The sequence below is a fragment of the Euleptes europaea genome, chromosome 18, assembly GCF_029931775.1.
Source record: "Euleptes europaea isolate rEulEur1 chromosome 18, rEulEur1.hap1, whole genome shotgun sequence".
Lineage (NCBI taxonomy): Eukaryota > Metazoa > Chordata > Lepidosauria > Squamata > Sphaerodactylidae > Euleptes > Euleptes europaea.
The window spans coordinates 16,595,746-16,615,061 of record NC_079329.1 but is presented as its reverse complement, the minus strand read 5'-3'; the positions used below and the strand labels follow the sequence as shown (position 1 = coordinate 16,615,061).

At 42.4% G+C, this 19,316-nt stretch overlaps 2 protein-coding genes across 2 annotated transcripts; both read right to left on the bottom strand.

Moving 5' to 3' along the window:
• Positions 1–1,633: 1,633 nt before the first annotated feature.
• Positions 1,634–5,212, bottom strand: LOC130490541 (vomeronasal type-2 receptor 26-like). Its single transcript, XM_056864365.1, has 3 exons — positions 5,009–5,212; positions 4,059–4,185; positions 1,634–2,535 (listed from the first exon to the last, which is right to left on the bottom strand). Exons 1-3 carry the CDS (start codon positions 5,210–5,212, stop codon positions 1,634–1,636), a joined length of 1,233 nt encoding a protein of 410 aa, XP_056720343.1.
• A 6,724-nt stretch (positions 5,213–11,936) lies between these two features.
• On the bottom strand, positions 11,937–17,749 carry LOC130490540 (vomeronasal type-2 receptor 26-like). The gene is made up of 6 exons (XM_056864364.1): positions 17,619–17,749; positions 16,547–16,838; positions 15,605–16,447; positions 14,316–14,543; positions 13,721–13,847; positions 11,937–12,838 (listed from the first exon to the last, which is right to left on the bottom strand). The coding sequence occupies exons 1-6, from the start codon at positions 17,747–17,749 to the stop codon at positions 11,937–11,939; spliced, it is 2,523 nt and encodes an 840-aa protein (XP_056720342.1).
• Positions 17,750–19,316: the final 1,567 nt, after the last annotated feature.

The following is a 19,316-nucleotide window of genomic DNA, read 5'->3' as shown; positions in this document are numbered from 1 at the left end:
CATTTCAAAGGAATCTACTTTCTTCCTATCTTGGATAGCCAGCATCAAAACTGTGAAATCTGTTAGGTAGATGGAAACCAACAATTTTGAAGAAGAACAATAATACTCTTACAGTATTTTCTTTTATTTAACAGTATTTGATCATTGACACCTCAGGACTGGGGGTGGGGCTGACTCGGCTGGCGAGTCCATAGTGGGCTCAACAGCCCAGATTGGGACTGGGGAGGTGGCTGCCTCAATTGGCTTGCAGGCTGGATAAGGGTTCTTAAGGGGCTGGATCTGGCCCTCGGGCCTCAAGTTTGACACCCTGCCCTAAGTTATGAATTAGATGGTGAAGAGAGCCTATCTGAAAGCTTATTTGGCTCGGTGCTACTGGAATAGCACCCTCTCAAGGCTGTCACAATCCTCAACACAAATGTATGTATTTTAAATGTTTATAAGCCCAAGGTGGGTAACATCCAGTTAACAAAATGCTGTTGATACCCATATGAATATAAAAAGTTGCATTAACAGCCATAACTGATACCCAGTTTTTCGGGCCAAGAATCAACCTCCCCACAAAAGCTCTGCAAAGCAACTCACTTCCACAGCCTCACAAAGGTACCCAAAGGGTGGATGACCTCCTACCCTCTTCTGGAATGCCTAGGCAGTTGCAGATTGAACCCTAGTCATGGGATACACAGACAACAGACAATGGTCACCTAGGGTGTGCAAGCTGTGCCCCTCCAGGCTACTGGGAGGAGGGAACATGGCAGCTCCCTTTCATGTCTTGCTTCTGGGCCATGGTGAGAAGTGTCTGCCTGCTCTCCTTGTGCCCCAGTGGTGGGGTGAGGTCCAGCAGCAGGACATGGCAGTACTCTACATGCTCCTCTAATGGTGGGTTGGGATGCAGCCATGCCCACCTTTTTTGCCCTACAAAGCATAGCAGAAAGCTGCTACCTGCCTCCTCGTCCTCCCGTGTTCAGGTGAGGTAAGGCGGTGAGGGTGGTGGAAGAAAGGAGAAAGAGGGCTAGGACAGACCCACCTCCACCTGTCCACTGTGACACCTCCTTAACAGATGGAGAAGAGGAGGGATCAGGCTGTCCAGCAGGTGACCACTGGGGATGCTGATGCCTCCTGGGACAGATCCCAGTGCTGCAGGAGAGTGACCAGACAGGGACGGTTGTGTGTGTGTGTGTGGGGGGGGAGTAGGGGAAGCTGGGCTGATTGACATCTCTCCACCTCTGATGCTCTAGGCAATCCCCTGTGGCCTCTTGGTGGATCCATGGTTGGAAAAGCAAAGCTGCAGCTTGAGAACCAAGTTCCAAGACCAGTGGAAAGAGGGATGGCATGTCTCTCACAAACAATTATAGATATTTGGCAAGAAAAAGCTTGAACATTTCACAGACTTTGAGTCAGGATGGAGTTGCCTATGTAGGAATGAAGACAGAGTGCCTGACTCTGCCAGGTGCTGGCAGTGACTCTTATCTGTGCTGAAAGCTGAGTTGCAGTTTATCAGTTTTAGTATACATCGTGGATCCTTTTGCTGTACATAAAGAAAGTAGCAGCCTTTTATTTACCCAAGAAACGTACATATAATTTTTTTTAAAAATACATACTAGAGAAAATGGCAAGTACAAGTTGAATATTCTCTTCAATTTTTCATCTTTATCATATGCTCCCTGTTGTTCAGCTCAGGCCTTAGTACAATGATGTAGCATTTTGGGGAAAAAATGCACCCCAGTAAGCCTGCACTGGAAGCTATGATGGAGAAGATCTCCACAACCACCATGGATTTCCCTTTTGTACTCAAGTATGTTGGAACAAAGGACACCCAGACGCTGCAAAAGACCAGCATGCTGAAAGTGATAAACTTGGCTTCATTGAAACTGTCAGGCAACTTCCTGGCTAGGAAAGCCACCATGAAGCTGACAATGGCCAGGAAGCCCATATAACCCAGGACAGAGTAAAACATGGCAGTTGAGCCCTCATTGCATTCCAGTATGATTTTCCTTGGCAGTGAGTGCATATCTACATCTGGAAAGGGAGGGGAGGTACTTAACCAAAGACTGCGTAGTCCTGCTTGAACAAAGGAGCAAGAAAGAACGATTGTATTGGCTAGTCTTTTCCCCACCCATTTCCTCATTGTGGATCCTGGCTTAGTAGCCATGAATGCCAGAACCACAGTAATGGTTTTAGACAAAACACTAGAAAGAGCCACAGAGAAGATAATGCCAAATGTTGTTTGCCGGAGAAGGCAGGTCACTTGCCTAGGTTGTCCAATGAAGAGCAAGGAGCAGAGAAAACATAACAGGAGGGAGAGGAGGAGAATGTAGGTGAGGCTCCGGTTGTTGGCTTTGACGATGCGGGTGTCTTGGTGCTTCCAAAAGATTCCGAGTACCATAGCTGTGATTAGGGAAAAAGCAATAGCCAACACAGTCAAGATGATTCCTAAAGGTTCTTTGAATGAGAGGAAGCTTATGTCCTTGAGAACACATTGATTTTGGTGTTTGTTGGAATACTGATCTTGTGGACATTTCATACAGGCATCCATGTCTGGAAAAAAAGATTTAAAATTTTTAGTACTTTGGCCCAAGTATACAATAAATTTGTCGAAGGCTTTCACGGTCAGAGTTCATTGGTTCTTGTAGGTTATCCGGGCTATGTAACTGTGGTCTTGGTATTTTCTTTCCTGACGTTTCGCCAGCCGCTGTGGCAGGCATCTTCAGAGGAGTAACACTGAAGGAGTGTCCTTCAGTGTTACTCCTCTGAAGATGCCTGCCACAGCAGCTGGGGAAATGTCAGGAAAGAAAATACCAAGACCACGGTTACATAGCCCGGATAACCTACCAGAACCAATATACAATAAATTTGTTCTACATTACATAGCAACACTTTTCATTTTATTATAGTGGATGAGATGTGGAATTGATTCCAAGGAAAACATTGGTTTCAAGAAGGTATTTGAGTCCAGATGTGGAGGGGTATTATGTAGATGTCTCAAAGTGGTAAAAATGGCTTTTATTTTATTCTTAAAACTCTGAATGAAGTTCTGGATCCCATTGCAGAGTAATGGCTTATAATTCAGCCAAGAACAACCTGATTCACTGCTCTCTGAAATGATTTTCCTGGAAAATCCAAAGAATTGTAGACATTAAATAAATGCAACCAAGAAATAAAAAGCCCACCCCAGATTATAATATGTATACTATATTTCAGGTTTCAGTTCACATGTTTTTCAAAACCATTAGTTGTTTTCTTGTAATTCAGTGACATTTTAATGATTTATTTAGAGTATTTATGGAGGTTGGTTATCAATCTTCACAGCAAACCTAAGGAGGTCTACTCAGAATCCTACTCCAGTCTACTCAGTGAAGCTTACAGTCAGGAAAAGAGTTTAGGATTGCAAAAAATTAAATTAAATTAAAGGCAAGAGATGTTTGCGAACCCTGTACATCTTTGATGGCCAGAATGAGCATCATTCATTCATTCATTCATTCATTCATTCATTCATTCATTCATTCATTTAGATTTCTAACCCACTCTCCCTGGCCGAAGCCAGGCTCAGAGTGAGTAACAACATTGACATAAAGGTAAACGTAAAGGTCCCCTGTGCAAGAACTGGGTCATTCCTGACCCATGGGGTGACATCACATTCCGACGTTTACTAGGCAGACTGTTTGCGGGGTGGTTTGCCAGTGCCTTCCCCAGTCATCTTCCCTTTACCCCCAGCAAGCTGGGTACTCATTTGACCGACCTCGAAAGGATGGAAGGCTGAGTCAACCTTCCTGAGTCAACCTTCAGCCAGCTACCTGAAACCAACTTCCGTTGGGATCGAACTCAGGTCGTGAGCAGAGCTTGGACTGCAGTGCTGCAGCTTATCACTCTGCGCCACAGGGCTCCTAAAATTGACATACAAATCATAATACTACTTTAAAAAAAACAGCTATACAGTTCTCAGCAGTATAAAATATAATCTAAAAAACATCAGATGGTGCTGAGTACCTGCTGAGAGCACAGCCAGCAGACTGAATACCTTCTGTTATAGCCTAATATTGTCTGTGTATTATGTTTCTTACCCATCCGCTCAGAGATCATTCCTTCTGGACAAGGATCACAATCATAGCAGCAAAATTTCTGTCCTTCCTTCTTTTTCCTGCTGAAGCCCGGATAGCAGTTGTCATTGCACATGGAAACAGGCAAGCCCTGTCCATAAATCGAAAAGGGAGATGAACACTGAGAAAATCTGCACTGGGACTTAGGGGTGTGCACCCAAAATACATTTGGAATTGGGGGGGGGGGATTGGATATACTGGACCTGAAGTAGGGTTGCCAGGTCCCTCTTCACCACCGGTGGGAGGTTTTGGGGGTGGATCCTGAGGAGGGTGGGGTTTAGGGAGGGGAGGGGCTTCAATGCCATAGAATCCAATCGCCAAAGCGGCCATTTTCTCCAGGGGAACTGATCTCTATCGGTTGGAGATCCATTGTAATAGCAGGAGATCTTCAGCTACTATCTGGAGGTTGGCAACCCTAATCTGGAGATTTTCGATATTTCAAAAAAAAAAAAGCCGATATGGTTTTTTCCCTGGCTCCCCCTCCCCCGGATATCTAAAAAAATTCAGCCTATAATATTCTATGGGAAATCTTTGTGGGGATCTGCCCCCCCCCCCCTGTTTTTAAGGTAGATGTACCAAATTTGCATTGCTGCTGGTGACTCCTTTCAAGAACCCCTAAGTTTGGTAAAGATTGGGTCAGGTCCAATTGGACCCCCTGACCCAATCTTTGCCAAACTCAGGGGTTCTTGTAAGAAGACTAACCAGCAGCTATGCTGGAAATTTGGTGCCTCTATCCTTAAAAACAGTCTGCCCAGATCCCCATACGCTTCAATGAAGACAACCATTTTAAACAGAAATTCACAAGATCAAAGATTTACTGTCCTATCAGTCTCCTAAAGGACAGGCAGATGTTTGAAATAGAAAAAATAGAGCCCCCCTTTTTATAGATGAAAGCATTTGTTTCTATGTCTCACCTGTGTAAAGGTTTTATGCCATACAATTTGATCATCTCTGAGGGTTAATTCTTTCCCTGCAGGAGCCCAAGGATCCCACCTTCCTACTTTTACTCTAGTAAAACAGGCATTAGGGAACGTTACCCAGTTTGTCACATCAAACCCCATTTTCATTTCTCCATTTTCATGAAAAGACAGAGTCTCTCCAGCACTATTGTTGAACATGATGCTCCTCAGAAAATGATGAATCTAGAAAGCCGATTGATGATTACAAGAAGAGATGGCAATTGTTTTTTGATAGATATGTATGATAAAATACATTTATGAAATGAATGATTACGTCAAATTTAGAAAAGCTACACAACATAGAACTGATGTCTGTATGTATACTATAGGGGTGGGCTTTAGCAAAAGGATACTAGTTGAAGTTTGAATATATAATAGTTTAAGTATATAAAAGATCCCAAGTAAAGTGGGTTGACCAATGATGATGTATAGAATATAAATGAAGGAATATGAGTTAAGATTTTCTATCTACATTTTGCACTTTTATGAGAGACCACAGCTTGGGGTAAGAATGGGAAAGCGGGTTACTATGGGCACGGACACGGAATGAAATGATATTCCTTCGCTATTTGTTTTTTCCTTCCCTCTTTTTTCTGTACCCTTTAAAAATGAAAATAATAAAAATAATAATTTAAAAAAGAAAATGATGAATCTAGTGGAGAGAGGGGGGGGAGAACAAAAAGTCAATGAGGTGTTACTTTGTTTGACTGGATGCCCTTTAAAACAAACATATTGTTAAAAATATTTTCTTATATGCAAACAACTTTCCTGCATTCATGCTGTGAAGATCCTTGAGCAGCTGCCAAGGAAACTTTTAAAAAATCTGCACAACCAAACAAATCCCCAGTAGCCAATCAGAAGCCCTGATGGGCATCCCTCCCCCCCTGGCCACATCAACTTTCTAAAAACACTTGGTGGGTGCCAGGAAAGGTGTTAGAATCATAGAATCTTAGAGTTGGAAGGGACCACCAGGGCCATCTAGTCCAACCCCCTGCACAATGCAGGAAATTCCCAACTACCTCCCCCCTACTCCATGCCCAGAGGATGCCCAAGATGCACTCCCTCTCATGATCTGCCTAAGGTCATAGAATTAGCATTGCTGTCAGACGGCCATCTAACCTCTTCTTAAAAACCTCCAGGGAAGGAGAGCTTACCACCTCCCGAAGAAGCCTGTTCCACTGAGGAACTGCTCTAACTGTTAGAAAATTCTTCCTAATGTCTAGACGATGGGCACCATTCCATCCGTAGGAATCATATTTGGAACCCCTGCTCTAAAGGATACTGAACGGGTGGCTTCCATCGTCCTCTTGAAATCTGTATTAATTATTGTGTTGTATATTAGCGATGTAATTACCTGCCATGGTTGCCCTTTCCCTCCTTCTGCCAGTCTTCTATGCTTGGATCTGGAGATGTAGATACCATGTAAAGCATGTGCCACAGCATGGACAGAATTGTAGATGTTGTAACTGTGGCCCATCATGCTCATTTCAAACAAAATCATTGGAATGCTCTCCAGCTTCTCCTTGCCAGTGCAGGTTTTGCTGCTGTCCCCAAGAATATCTGAACTTTTCAGTGAACAACCGAATGCCTGCTCCCAGAAGTTCCTCCTGAAACCATCTCCTTTTGCCTCACTAGGATTGATGTCCTGAAGGAAATCTTGGAATCCAGGTGGCTGATTGGAGTGCACCGTGAAGGATATGGCCCCATGGAAACTTTCTATATCCCAATTCTTTTCAAAGGAAAATGATGCAAAATCCCATTGGCATGTAAGAATCCACACTTTATGCACTGGCGACAATGAAAGAAAAGGTGCTAGAAACAAGAATATTCTCAAAATAAACACAAATGCAGGTTCTGCATATACAAAATATACATTTGCTGTTGCCTTGCTGTGAACTGTGTAAACATCCCATCGTCCAAAAAAATGGTCCATTGCCTCCTCTAGATATCTTACTTTTGGCAATCGTATTGTGAAGGCAAAACAGATGCCATTTACAGCAAGCACTGGCATCATGGTTTCTAAAAATCTGTGCCCATCATCATCATCCATAGCCGCAAGCCCAATCCATGTCCATCTAAAATGCCGAAGTAAACGGACAACTCCCATATATTGAGAGTCTTCATTTGGGACCATCTGATACAGATAAGGAAATAGCTTTTTGTCACCATACTCAGGGGAAAATATTCCATAAGTGATCTGGGAAAAAAACAAGTTCATGTTTTCTAAAGGATCGTAATAAAATGTGGAAATTCTCTATCAATGGTGTAGAATTTACATTCCTACCTGTGGCATTTTGTTGAGGGAAACGAGGGTGGCCACACTGACTGAGATGTCCGTCGTAAGTCCTCCAATGATGGCAATCAGTTTGTTTTGTGTAACACACTTGAAATTGGGTACAAACTTCCGCTGTGTGGAAAGCAAGCTCAGGGTGGCTTTGTAGGTCATCCTTGGGACATAGTAGCTGTTGAGGATGTGGAAACCCAACGTGACATTTGGTAAGAGGCTGTGATTCTCATTGATCTCTTTGACTGCAAATGCCAAGGCCAAGTTATGCTGGTAGTTCTTTGGCACTGAGCTGCAATGAGAGTCCAACGGTGTTTACCCAAGCCACATTTGAATATAAGATCTGCTACACTCGATCAGACCAATGCTCAATCTGGTCCACCATCATGCTTCACACAGAGGCCATGCAATAATCATCTGAAGACTAACAAGCAGGGCATAGAGACCAATGCTTCCCTTGTTTTTACTGCCCAACACTGCTATTCAGAGTATAGAAAATGGATTTAACCATTGTGTCAAATCACAGTTGATGGACTTCTCCTCTATAGACAACAGAGCAAGCAACTTAGCTACTTCCCTTAAAAGTCACTTCCACAAATGAACTATTGTTTGAGAGAAGAAGTCTATCCTTTTGTCTATCCTGAATCTGCTACTTATAGACTTTGGTAGCCTGGAGCTCTAGTATGATAGGAAAGGAAGAAAAAGTTTTCTCTATTGACTGTCTCCACTGAATTGAATCCTGCCAATCAAGTACACTGAGTCTCACCCAACTCTTTACATTACTGTTGCCAAGCTTTGCTATATGCATGATCCATGATCCCTTGCAAAGCCTTTGTGTGTAGTCAAAAGGGAGTCCTCCTCCATTTTCCATTAGACAAAGAGTTGGCTGGATCTACCTCCTGCATGATTTTATAAAGCACATTTCACATTCCTCTGCAGTCATGTTTTCTGTACACTAGCCTCCAACTACTTACCCTTCCATCACAGGGAAGGTGCTCTCTGGACGCTGATCTGGTGAACTGGATTTGTTTCCCCACTCCTACACATGAAGCCAGCTGGGTGACCTTGGGCTAGTCACAGCACTGTTAGAGCTCTCTCAGCCCCACCTACCTCACAGGATGTCTGTTGTGGGGAGGGGAAGGGAAGGTGATTGTAAGCCAGTTTGAGTCTCCCTTAAGTGGTAGAGAAAGTTGGCATATAAAAACTTCTCCTCCTCTTCCTCCTCCTCTTCCTCCTCCTCTTCCTCCTTCTCTAATCCCTTTTATCATTTTGACTGCTGTGTTCTGCACTGTTCCCTGTGCTTAGATTTCTTTTTGATATATAATGACCAGAACTGTATACAATATTCTGTGTGTATCTGCCACATATATTTATGCAACACTCTTAACTACCTTTCCCCAGTTATTTTCTTGCAGGCATTCCATGAACAAATTGTCTGAGATAACTTTCCTCCCAAGCCTTCCTCTCCTCCACTTTTTCACCCTTTCCTCTTTTTCTTGGAACTTCCTCCCAAAATACTCACCTGTTGTAATTCTCATTCCTTCTCAAAACATACCTTTTCCAGGGAAAGTTTGGTAAAATTCTTGTTTCCCTTTCCCTTCTAAAACTAACCCGATGTAAAGTGGTATGTCATCACATTTACCCCAGTATACAAAAAAGCACCCTCTATGTACAAAAATGAACCAAGTTAAAAACAACATAGAAAGGCCATATACAATTATGAAATATGCATGTCTAATTATCTAATATAGTTATCACATTTACCCCAACATACCCCTTTCCTCCATCTTTTATATCCCTTCCTTCAAAGTTTAGTTTGTGAACTGCTAAGGCAGTGCTTCTCAGCCTTTTTTTGCTCCATTCCCCACTTTCACCATTGTTCGGAATATAATTCCCCCTTCCCAAGATAGTTTAACTAAAAAAAAAAAACTAACATCTTACAGATTGTACATAATCTACAAGACATCACACTTTACTGAATAGTGGTCCCAATCCCCCCCCAGAACCCTAAAATCCCCCTAGGACAATCCCCCCCTTGTTGAGAACCAATGTGCTAAGGGAACACATAACTGGTACCCTCTACCTTGCCACTTATGAAGTCCTGTTGAGGGCTCTTGAAAAAGTAAGGAATAAGAAAAGGAACTGGAAGGGATTCCTTACATTGCTTCACTAAACAGCATTTGTGCTGGCTGCATTGTGAAACTGGGAGACCTGTGGACATTGACGACCTGAGAGACAATCCCACCAATGATAAGGTCACCTGGCTGGTAAAATTCATGAGGAAGAGGCAGAGGGTCATGGCCTGCAGTGCAATTAATGACATGCTTCTTGCCTGCAATGTGAGCCAGCAGCACGAGAAGCAACAATAGTATCAGCATCATCCTGATGGCAAATAAGGTCCGACTTCCTTGCTCATCTGCCCTGGTGCGTGCTGCTAGAAATGCCTTGCCGATAAGGGACTCTCAGAAGCAATGTGTCATTGCTCAATTAATCTCCTCCACATGAGTGGTGGAGGCTAATCTGGTGAACTGGATATGTTTCCCCACCCCTATACATGAAGCCAGCTGGGTGACCATGGGCGAGTCAAAGCTCTTCAGCCCCAATTGCCTCACAGTTGTAAGGAGGGGAAGGGACGGTGATTGCAAGCTTGTTTGATTCTTCCTTAAGTGGTGGAGAAAGTTGGCATATAAAAACCAACTCTTCAGTAAATCAGTAAATATGGCCCTCTTCTTCTTCCTGTCACTACATCCCATACTTATCAGTACGTGCATTTTTTAAAAAAAAAATCTTTCTGATGTTGTAATTTGTTTTGTTGACTAGTAGCCTTTAGAAATCACTTGAGTAGATGAAAAACAGTAATTTTGACAATGACACTCCCTCTGACTTAGATGGCAATTTCAGTGGCCTCAGGCTCAGCTGGCAATGCCACTACATGATCATTTAATTCAACAAGCATATGGAAATGTTGGAACTTTAGCAACAATTATTATTGCTTTTGAAATCCACGTTCACAGACAGACACAGAAAAGAATTTTGCCTTTCCTGCAGGTGGAAAAGAAAAGAAAAGAAGAAGGTCCCCTTTAATAATCAGAAAGACTATTCTGGGGATCATGTGACTTCCATGGACAAATGTTAATTGGATGGGAACCTGCAGGAAGGGGGGATTTAGTGAGACGGAGTGACCCCCAAACCCATAATTCTACTTGGTTTTGTAAATGTTCCCCAAAGGGGTGGAAAACTCAGTATGGCCTACTCCTGGTCTACAGAAAGGAGCAAGTTCAGCTGTCCATGATCTGATAAATAATCACTGTCTGGCGATGTTGGCAGATCAGAGTGCAGTGAAATGCAGAGGAGTAAGAGCCAAAACAAAAGTTGTCTTTGATGTTTTATGCATGGTCGCTTTAACCTCCTTTATTCCCCGTTTCAGCCAGGATCAATTTTTTCAGTATGCACATTATCTCATTTCTTGGAAGCTCAACACTGTTTCGACGCAACCCCCCCCCCCCCGGCTTTTCCCATTCTTCCTCTGGCCTGAATTAAACCGTTCATCCTGGCTCATTCCGGAGTCACAGAGTGTGCATACTCCTTGCTTGGGCTGAGCTTCCCTGCGCCATCATGCCCCACCCTTTTCCAACCCCCTCCTCAGAGCAGCATGCAATGGGTAAACAGGGGAAAACAGAAGATTGGCTTCTCTCACAGCCAATCACAAAGCCGTGTGTAAAGAGGTGGGGATTCAAGTGCTTCCTGCTTCCTGCTACCTCAGAGCTCTTTCTGAGCAAAAGAAAGGCTTAGATTTCTCACCCCCTTCTTTCAGATTGCTCCATTTTTTGTTTTTTGTTCTTAAAATGCTTTTTTATGCGGCAGTTGGGTTTGGGGGGAAGGAAGTCTTCTCTCACGGGGAGCACTGCAAAGAAAGTCAATTACAGAGCAGCATTTAAAGACGTGGGACTTGATTTGAGCTTGGGAGACTGTTTTTCTGTATTCATGGTTCAATTAGCACACAGTTTCATCCCTGATCATTCAAGCCAATGCACACAGTTTCCCCCAACCCAGGTTACTTTAATGTGTGATGAACCCAGGTCCAAGCAGGGAGATCCAACCCATGCATATAAGATCAGTGTCTACTCAGTTTTTACATCCATTCTTCAGAAGCATGAAAATGTTTCTCTCTCGAGCTTAACTGCTTTCCTCCTATCTAATCATGGGGCCATAGCTACTAAGTATTAGAGTGTGGGGCAGATGATCTCACTCTATGCCTTGGGTATTCCTGGAGATTTGGGGATTAAGATTGGGGAAGGTGATGTTTGGGGATGGACTTCAGTGGGGTATAATTTCCTAAATCCCCCCCCCCCAAAACCCATACCAGTATGGGAATTCGGGAATAGTTGGGAATCCTGAAAAATATAGGGTCCAATATACCTAAATTAGAATTCTCCCATTTGTTTTGCATATCCCTAATCTACCTACCAATTATTGTTCAGGCCCCACTGATTCAGGATGTTGCTTCATTCAGATGAGCATCCATTTCTAACACCACAAAATAGTGTCATTTAAAGGAAATAAATACCAAAGCAGAATTCTGGGAGAAATTGAAATAGTTTAATATTTTGTCTTTCTTAACTGCTCCCTTTTATTCATCTCAGGCCTCATAATAATTATGTAGCATTTAGGAGAAAAGATGCATCCCAATAAGCCTCCACTGGAGGCCAAGATGGAGAAGATCTCCACAGCCACAATTGATTTCCCCTTAGCGCTCAGATAGGTTGGCACAAAGGACAACCAAACACTGCAAAAGACCAACATGCTGAAAGTGATAAACTTGGCTTCGTTGAAACTGTCAGGCAATTTCCGGGCCAAGAAAGCCACAGCCAAACTGACAGCAGCAAGGAAGCTCATGTATCCCAGGACACAGTAAAAAAAGGTAGCAGAGCCCTCATTACATTCCAGTACGATTTCCCCTGTCACTGAGTGCATGTCCCTATCAGGGAACGGAGGGGATGTAATTAGCCAAAGACTACAGATACTTGCTTGGATAAGAGAGCACGAAAGGACAATAACACTTGCCATCCTTTTCCCCACCCATTTTCTTATTACAGATCCGGGTTGAGTTGCCTCAAATACGAGAATCACCGTGATGGTTTTGGCCAACACACTAGAAAGGGCCACAGAGAAGACAATGCCGAAAGCAACTTGCCGAAGGAGGCAGGTCACTTTCCGAGGTCGTCCAATGAAGAGCAAGGAGCAGAGGAAGCAAAGGAGGAGGGAGACAAGGAGAACGTAGGTGAGGCTTCGGTTGTTGGCTTTGACAATGGGGGTGTCCCGATGCTTTATGAAGATTCCAAGCACCAATGCTGTGATCAAAAAGAAAGAAATCGCCAATGGGGCAGAGACAATACCTAAAAGTTCTTTGTAGGATAGGAAGCTTATCTCTTTGGGAATGCATTGGTTTTGGTGGCTGTTGGCATACTGATCTCCTGGACATTGGACACAGGCATCCATATCTGAAAGAAAGAATCGCTGAATTATTTTACAAGATACTGACCATCATCTAGGAGGAGAATAACACAGAGGTATAGAATACAAGTCAGAAGGTCAGCTTTGTGTAGTGGTGAGGCACAGATTGCTTTTTTCCAAGGCCAGATTAAATGCACTGCCATTGGGGGAGTTAGCAGGCAGATTTTCAGGGGTCCCCTTTTCCGAGTTACTTTGTGATAGTGGATCAGGGAGTTTGGACACTGTTTGGCATTTTTTGTGGATTGTAAAAAGCATGATCTTGCCAGGGACAAATGGATCACAATATAAATTCAGAGGTGGGGGCCTGCCCTAAAGCAAGATATAGTTGCAAAGTTATTGGCTGATACTGACCCAAATGTAACCCTCGCTGTGGCAAAAATTTTATCTATGGTTTTTAATGATACCTCTTTTTAACTGTACTGTTTAGATGGTACTTTTTAACTGTCCTGTTTATCTATGGTTTTTAATGATACCTCTTTTTAACTGTACTGTGTATTTTTGTATGTATTATTATTTATGTATTATGGAATGTACTGAATTTGTTTTGCTTATGACCAGTTGGTCCACAAGCATAAAGAATGGAATAAAGGAATAAAAAGTAGTGGTGAGGCTAGGATCTGAAGGACCCAGGTTTGAAACTCAACCATGCCATGGAAGCTTGGTGCGGGACTTTGGGCCAGTCCCTCACTATTCACTCAACTTTCCTCGCAGGGCTGTTGCAAGGATAAAATGCTGGAGGGGAGGCTGATGTTGTGAGCCACTTTGGGTTCCCAATTGCAAGAACAGCGTGGTATGAAAACCCGTGTAAACAAATTTGGTTAACTGAGCTCAAATTTGGTTAACTATTTATCTCTCTCTCTCTCTCTTACCTTTCTGTTCAGCGATCATCCCTTTGGGACATGGATCACAATCGTAGCAGCAAAATTTCTCTCCTTCCTTCTTTTTCTTGCTGTACCCTGGAGGGCAGTGGTCATTGCATACTGAACGGGGCAGGATCTAGTCATTAACAGATATCAACATCAAGAAAAATGGAGACTTATTGAAAAACAGGAACTTGTAGTTAAGCTGTTAGTAGACACAGACCCAAACGTGACTCGGGCAGTTGCAAAATTTATGTCTATGGCATTAAATGATATTCCTAAATTATAAACTGTACAATTTTGTATATCTAAACTTTTAATGACATTTTATGAAAGCTGTAAATGTAATTCCTATATCTGAGCTTATAGATTTAATTATTACGCTGTTTAATAGTGTACCTTTTCCCTATGCTCATGACTGATTGGTCTATGAGCATTAAATAAATGAACTTTGAACTATAGAGACTCACAAGATCAAAGGTGTGCTGAGACCCACCACATCACCTAAACAGAAGGTTGAATTCTGAAATAGATCATTTTTCTCCGTTCACGGAACTTTTCTCAGTTCTTTCACAGGATCCAGCATCTGATTCCTATGTCTTACCTGCTTAAAGGTTCTGTGCCACACAATTAGATCATCATAAAGAGTTAGCTCTTTGCCTGCAGGAGCCCAAGGATCGAGTTTTCCCACTTGCACTCTTACAAAAGAACCATTTGGGAAAGTTATCCAGTTTGTAAGGTCAAATCCAGTCTTTAATTCTCCAATGTCATCAAAACAGATGGTGTCTCCGGCGCTGTTGTTGAACATAATGCTTTTTAAAAAGTGGTGAAGCTAGTTGAGGGAGGCAATAGAAGAAAGGGTCAATGAAAAGGCAATGGAGGAAAAGACCCAGTGTGGTGTAGGGGTTAAGAGTAGCAGACTCTAATCCGGAAAACCGGGTTGGATTCCCCACTCCTCCACATGAGCATTGGACTCTACTCTGGTGAGCTGAGTTGGTTTCCCCACTCCTGCACATGAAGCCTGCTGTGTAACCTTGGGCTAGTCACAGTTCTCTCTGAACTCTCTCAGCCCCACCTACTTCACAAGGTGTCTGTTGTGAGGAGGGGAAGGCAAGGCGATTGTAAGCCACTTTGAGACTCCTTACAGGTAGAGAAAAGCGGGGTACAAAAACCAACTCTTCTTATTATCCAATTATGTGTTGAATAGCTTTGGCAGTGTCCCAGCTTAACAGACGTTTATTTATCTTAACATTTATATGTTGATTTTTTTGGCTAGAAATTTATAATTTCTTCTAGTGGTTACAGGTGTAAAGGTGAAAACAAATGAGTGACCAGTATTCCCTCTCAGCCTCCCCCAGATCTTCTCCTCAGTGCAATCCCTGCTTATGTAGCTTTTGTTCATGTGGGCACCAGAATCCATGGCATAACCTTTGTGGCCCTCAGAATGGCTCCTCCTCCCTTTTTTCAGGAGAATAGCTTGTGCTATCCAACCCCAAGAGAGCCAGTGTGGTATAGTGGTTAAGGTGTCAGACTAGGATCAGGTTCAAATCCCCACTTGCGCCATGGAAGCTTGCTGGGTGACCTTGGGCCAGTCATACACTCTCAGCCCTGACCTTGGCTAGTATTTGGATGGGAGACCACCAAAGTATACCAGGGTTGTGTCATCAAGGCAGGCAATGGCAAACCACTCACAACATGTCTTGCCTTGAAACCTCCACCAGGGGTCGCCATAGGTTAACTGTGACTTGATGGGGGGGGGGGAATCCAAACCCGTGATTTTAAGGGCACAAAGAATTCTTTTAAGGGTACAAAGAAGGCACAGCTCCATTGACCTCTTCGATTCTATGACAATCTGCTTCACAAATAGTTTTATTTGTGTTTTGGTTTAATTACCTGCCATGGCTGCACTTTCTTTCCTTTTACCAATCCTCTACCACTGGATCCTGATACGCCAATAGCGTGCAAAGCATGTGCAACAGCATGGACAGCATTGTAGATACTGTAGCTGTGGCCAGTCATGTTCATTTCAAACAAAGTCACAGGAATCGAGTCTAACTTCTCATTGCCAGAACAGGCTGCGTTGCTGTCTCCATGTACCGTTAAATTGCTCAGAGAACAATCGAACGCTTGCTCCCAGAAGTTCTGAATAAAACCATCTTCTTTTGCCCGAGAAGGATTAATGTCCTGAAGGAAGTTTTGGAATCCAGGTGGCTGATTTGTATGGACTGTGAATGATACGGCACCATGGAAAACATCTACATCCCAAAACCTTTGAATTGGAAATGATTCAAAATCCCAGTGGCATGTAGTAATCAAGACTTTGTGCACCGGCGGCAGTGAAATAAAGGGGGCTGCACACAGCGCCACTCTGAGAACAAACATGGGTATAGGTTGTGCATATATGATATATACATTAGCCTTGCTGTTATTGTGAATGGCATAGTTTTCTGGTTGCTGCAAAAGCAAGTCTGCCTCCTCTTCCAGATAAGTTAATGGTGGGAATCTTATTGTAAAGTCAGAACAAATGCCGTACTCAGATAATGTTGGTATCAGACTTTGCAAAAACCTATCACCATTGTCGTCGTCTAAAATTACAAGCCCGATCCATGTCCATCTGAAATGGTGAAGTAAGTGAACAACACCCATGTATTGAAAGGCTTCATTTGGAGCCATTTGATACAAATAAGGGAAAAGCATTTTGTTCCCCTGAGCTGGGGAAAGTGATCCATAAGTAAGCTGAAAGAAACATATTGATATTTCAGGGAACGCTACAACAGAATGTGAAATTATTTTCCTTAGATTCAAAATTTCCACAGACTTTGGGCAATGTCCTACCTGGGGCAACTTGTAGATGGCCAAGATGGTGGCCATATTGGCAGAGATGTCAGTGTCCAGTCCTCCAATGATTGTTACCAGTTTGTTTTCTGTATCACACTTGAAATTGGGTATGAATCTCTTTTGTGTAGAAAGCAAACTCAGGCTAGCTTTATAGGTCATCCTTGCAGTATAGTAACTGTTGAGGATGTGGAAACCCAAGGTGAAGTTCGGCAAGATGATGTTATTCTCATTGATCTCTTTTACTGCAAATGCCAAGGCCAAGATATGCTGGTAGTACTTTGGCATTGACCTGCAATGAGATTCACGGGCTGTTTAACTGAGAAACAGAAAATGTACTTATGTTGAACTCTATTAAAATTGTGTAGAATTACATTCAGTGATTTGAAGTTATGCTTCTGGACCCTTGTTATCACTACATGAAAATGGATCTTATTTTCAAATCCTTTAGAATGACAAGACATCACCTTTATATACAAATAATGGCTGCTTTAATTTGGGAGCATGCCTAACATCTCCCAAGTACTGAGCATGCTTAGCTTCTGAGATCTAATGAGACTGGGATATGACATACCACCTCTCCATCTCAAGATGCAAACCAAGATGCTACCAAAAGTGGCTTCCTGTCCACTCCCAGATCTATGTTGAGTCTATTTTCCTGATCTTCAAAGCCAGCTTGTAATTTCTCCTTCCCATAGCCTGATACAGCTCTATCTATCTATCTATCTATCTATCTATCTATCTATCTATCTATCTATCTATCTATCTATCTATCATCTATCATCTATCATCTATCATCTATCATCTATCATCTATCATCTATCTAGTCTGTCTGTCTGTCATCTATCTAGCATCTAGCATCTGTCTAGTACTGCTCATAAAACTATATCCTTGAGCACAAAATAAAGGAATAAAAATGCTTTACTTGGTGTTATTCTTTTGGTATTGAATTATTGCCCCTATAAATTTTTGCCAAAGACAGTCAAAGAATAATTTCTATTAATGAGCCCTCAGCTCATTAAATAGAGGACACTCCATGTTCATATAATTGATAGTTTCAGTGTTATCATACTGAGGACCTACATGTTCTATTTGAGATACAGCCCTGTCTCCGACTAGCAGTTCTTCAGGTACACTACCCCCAGCCATCATAAGGAATTTGGTTCCCTCCTTCTTTTCCTTGTTGGATTTTTGTTCAGCCATGTATCCCAAGATACATGCATAAAGTTCCCTTCTAAAACTTCCTTCCTCAAAACCCACTTTTCCCACACCACTCCTTCCTTCCCTTGCCCTACTAAAATAAAGCCTAAACACATATGGCTGGAATGAACATACGTGTATCACTCTCTATCCACCTACCTTTCCACCTTTCTCGGTCTCATTGAGCTCACATTTTGGACTTTACGGTTTTCTAGGTAGAGACCCGACACATTTTATACCCTCCAAAGTGCTATGCTATATAAATAATGATACAAGGAAGTTGAAAAACAATCCTTACATAGGTTCATTAATTAACATCTGTGCTGGTGGCTCTCTGAAACTGGGAGCATGGTGGAAGCTGAAAACCTGAGAGGCAATCCCGCCAATGATAAAGAGGCCCGGCTGGAAAAATTCATGAGGAATAGGGAGAGGGTCATCGTTTGTGGGGCGATGAATGGAATGCTTCTTGCATATTGCCCAAGGCAGCAATATGAGAAGAAACAGCAGTTTCATTGCCATTCTAATGACAGAACTTTCCCTTCTCAGACACGTTCTTCTTTCCATCTACAGCATTACTTGGCTAGTATTCGTTTGGTTCAGCTTTCCTTAAACAGTGGATGAATCCGTTGTTAATGGTTGGGAAGAGCCTGTAAGGGATTTCCTGTTGCCCAGTTAATAATGGGTCATTTTGTTACCTCTTGTCCTTCAATATCTTCGAACGATGTAAACGCAGTTTCTCGTTTCAGGATGAACTAGCTGCTGTCGGGGTCCAATCTTCTTGGGAGAAAATAACACTCACAAGAATAGCTATGTATCTACAGTTATCGATAATTCTGCCTGGGTGTGGGAAAAATAGTATTTGTTTTATTTATTTAATACGTTTTTATCTTGCTGCCCCTCCAAGGAGTTTAAACAATTAAACCATGATGCATCATTTAGGATTGACATTTTTCACAATGAAAAGCCTAGAAGCAGAGAGTTAATTAAGAAAAGCAAAGAGATTAGAATCAAAGAATATATCAGCCAATAAATGTATGAAAAACAATATATGGTTAAAGTTAAAAAAAAAATGATTAAAAACAACACAGCCCTATCTATCCCAGCATCCAATCCTTTCCAACGTGTGAGGTATTTATAACATCTTTCAAATGTGTCCTTTTTTGTTGCTTGCGAAATATGGAGATCTAATGGGTACCAGAAAAAAGCAGTCATTTTGATTGTGACAAGCCCTCCTAGTTACAGAGTGATTAGGGCAACCAGCCTTGCAAATAATTGGCAATTTGAAAATGGCATGATTCAATTCAGAGGGGATGGGTATATACAAGTTTTTTTTAAAAGTTCTTTTAAAGGTATAATTACATTTTTAAACCCGGCATGAAATAATAATTGTGGGTGCCCAACAGCTGGTTTTGCTCCTGTTCCCAGTTGACTAGAAGAGCAAGGCAGGTCTGGATTGTAACATTATTTTTGGCCTGGAGATTCCTTCTCATTATCATTTGATAACAACTGCAGATCACGCCGCTGTTAAAGAGAGAGAAGTCAGGGCTGCCACCATGGCAGCCAATATGTA

What these genes read in the sequence shown, in the direction of transcription:
- LOC130490541 (XM_056864365.1), bottom strand. Translation starts at nt 5,212, where the DNA reads ATGTTCAACAATAGTGCTGGAGAGACTCTGTCTTTTCATGAAAATGGA. An exon ending in GGCATAAAACCTTTACACAG is followed by an intron (nt 4,186 to 5,008) that starts GTGAGACATAGA and finishes ATTTATGGACAG; the next exon opens with GGCTTGCCTGTTTCCATGTG. An exon ending in AATGATCTCTGAGCGGATGG is followed by an intron (nt 2,536 to 4,058) that starts GTAAGAAACATA and finishes CTTTTTTTCCAG; the next exon opens with ACATGGATGCCTGTATGAAA.
- LOC130490540 (XM_056864364.1), bottom strand. Translation starts at nt 17,749, where the DNA reads ATGGCTGAACAAAAATCCAACAAGGAAAAGAAGGAGGGAACCAAATTC. An exon ending in CCATCTACAAGTTGCCCCAG is followed by an intron (nt 16,448 to 16,546) that starts GTAGGACATTGC and finishes TGTTTCTTTCAG; the next exon opens with CTTACTTATGGATCACTTTC. An exon ending in AGAAAGTGCAGCCATGGCAG is followed by an intron (nt 14,544 to 15,604) that starts GTAATTAAACCA and finishes TCCCTCAACTAG; the next exon opens with CTTCACCACTTTTTAAAAAG.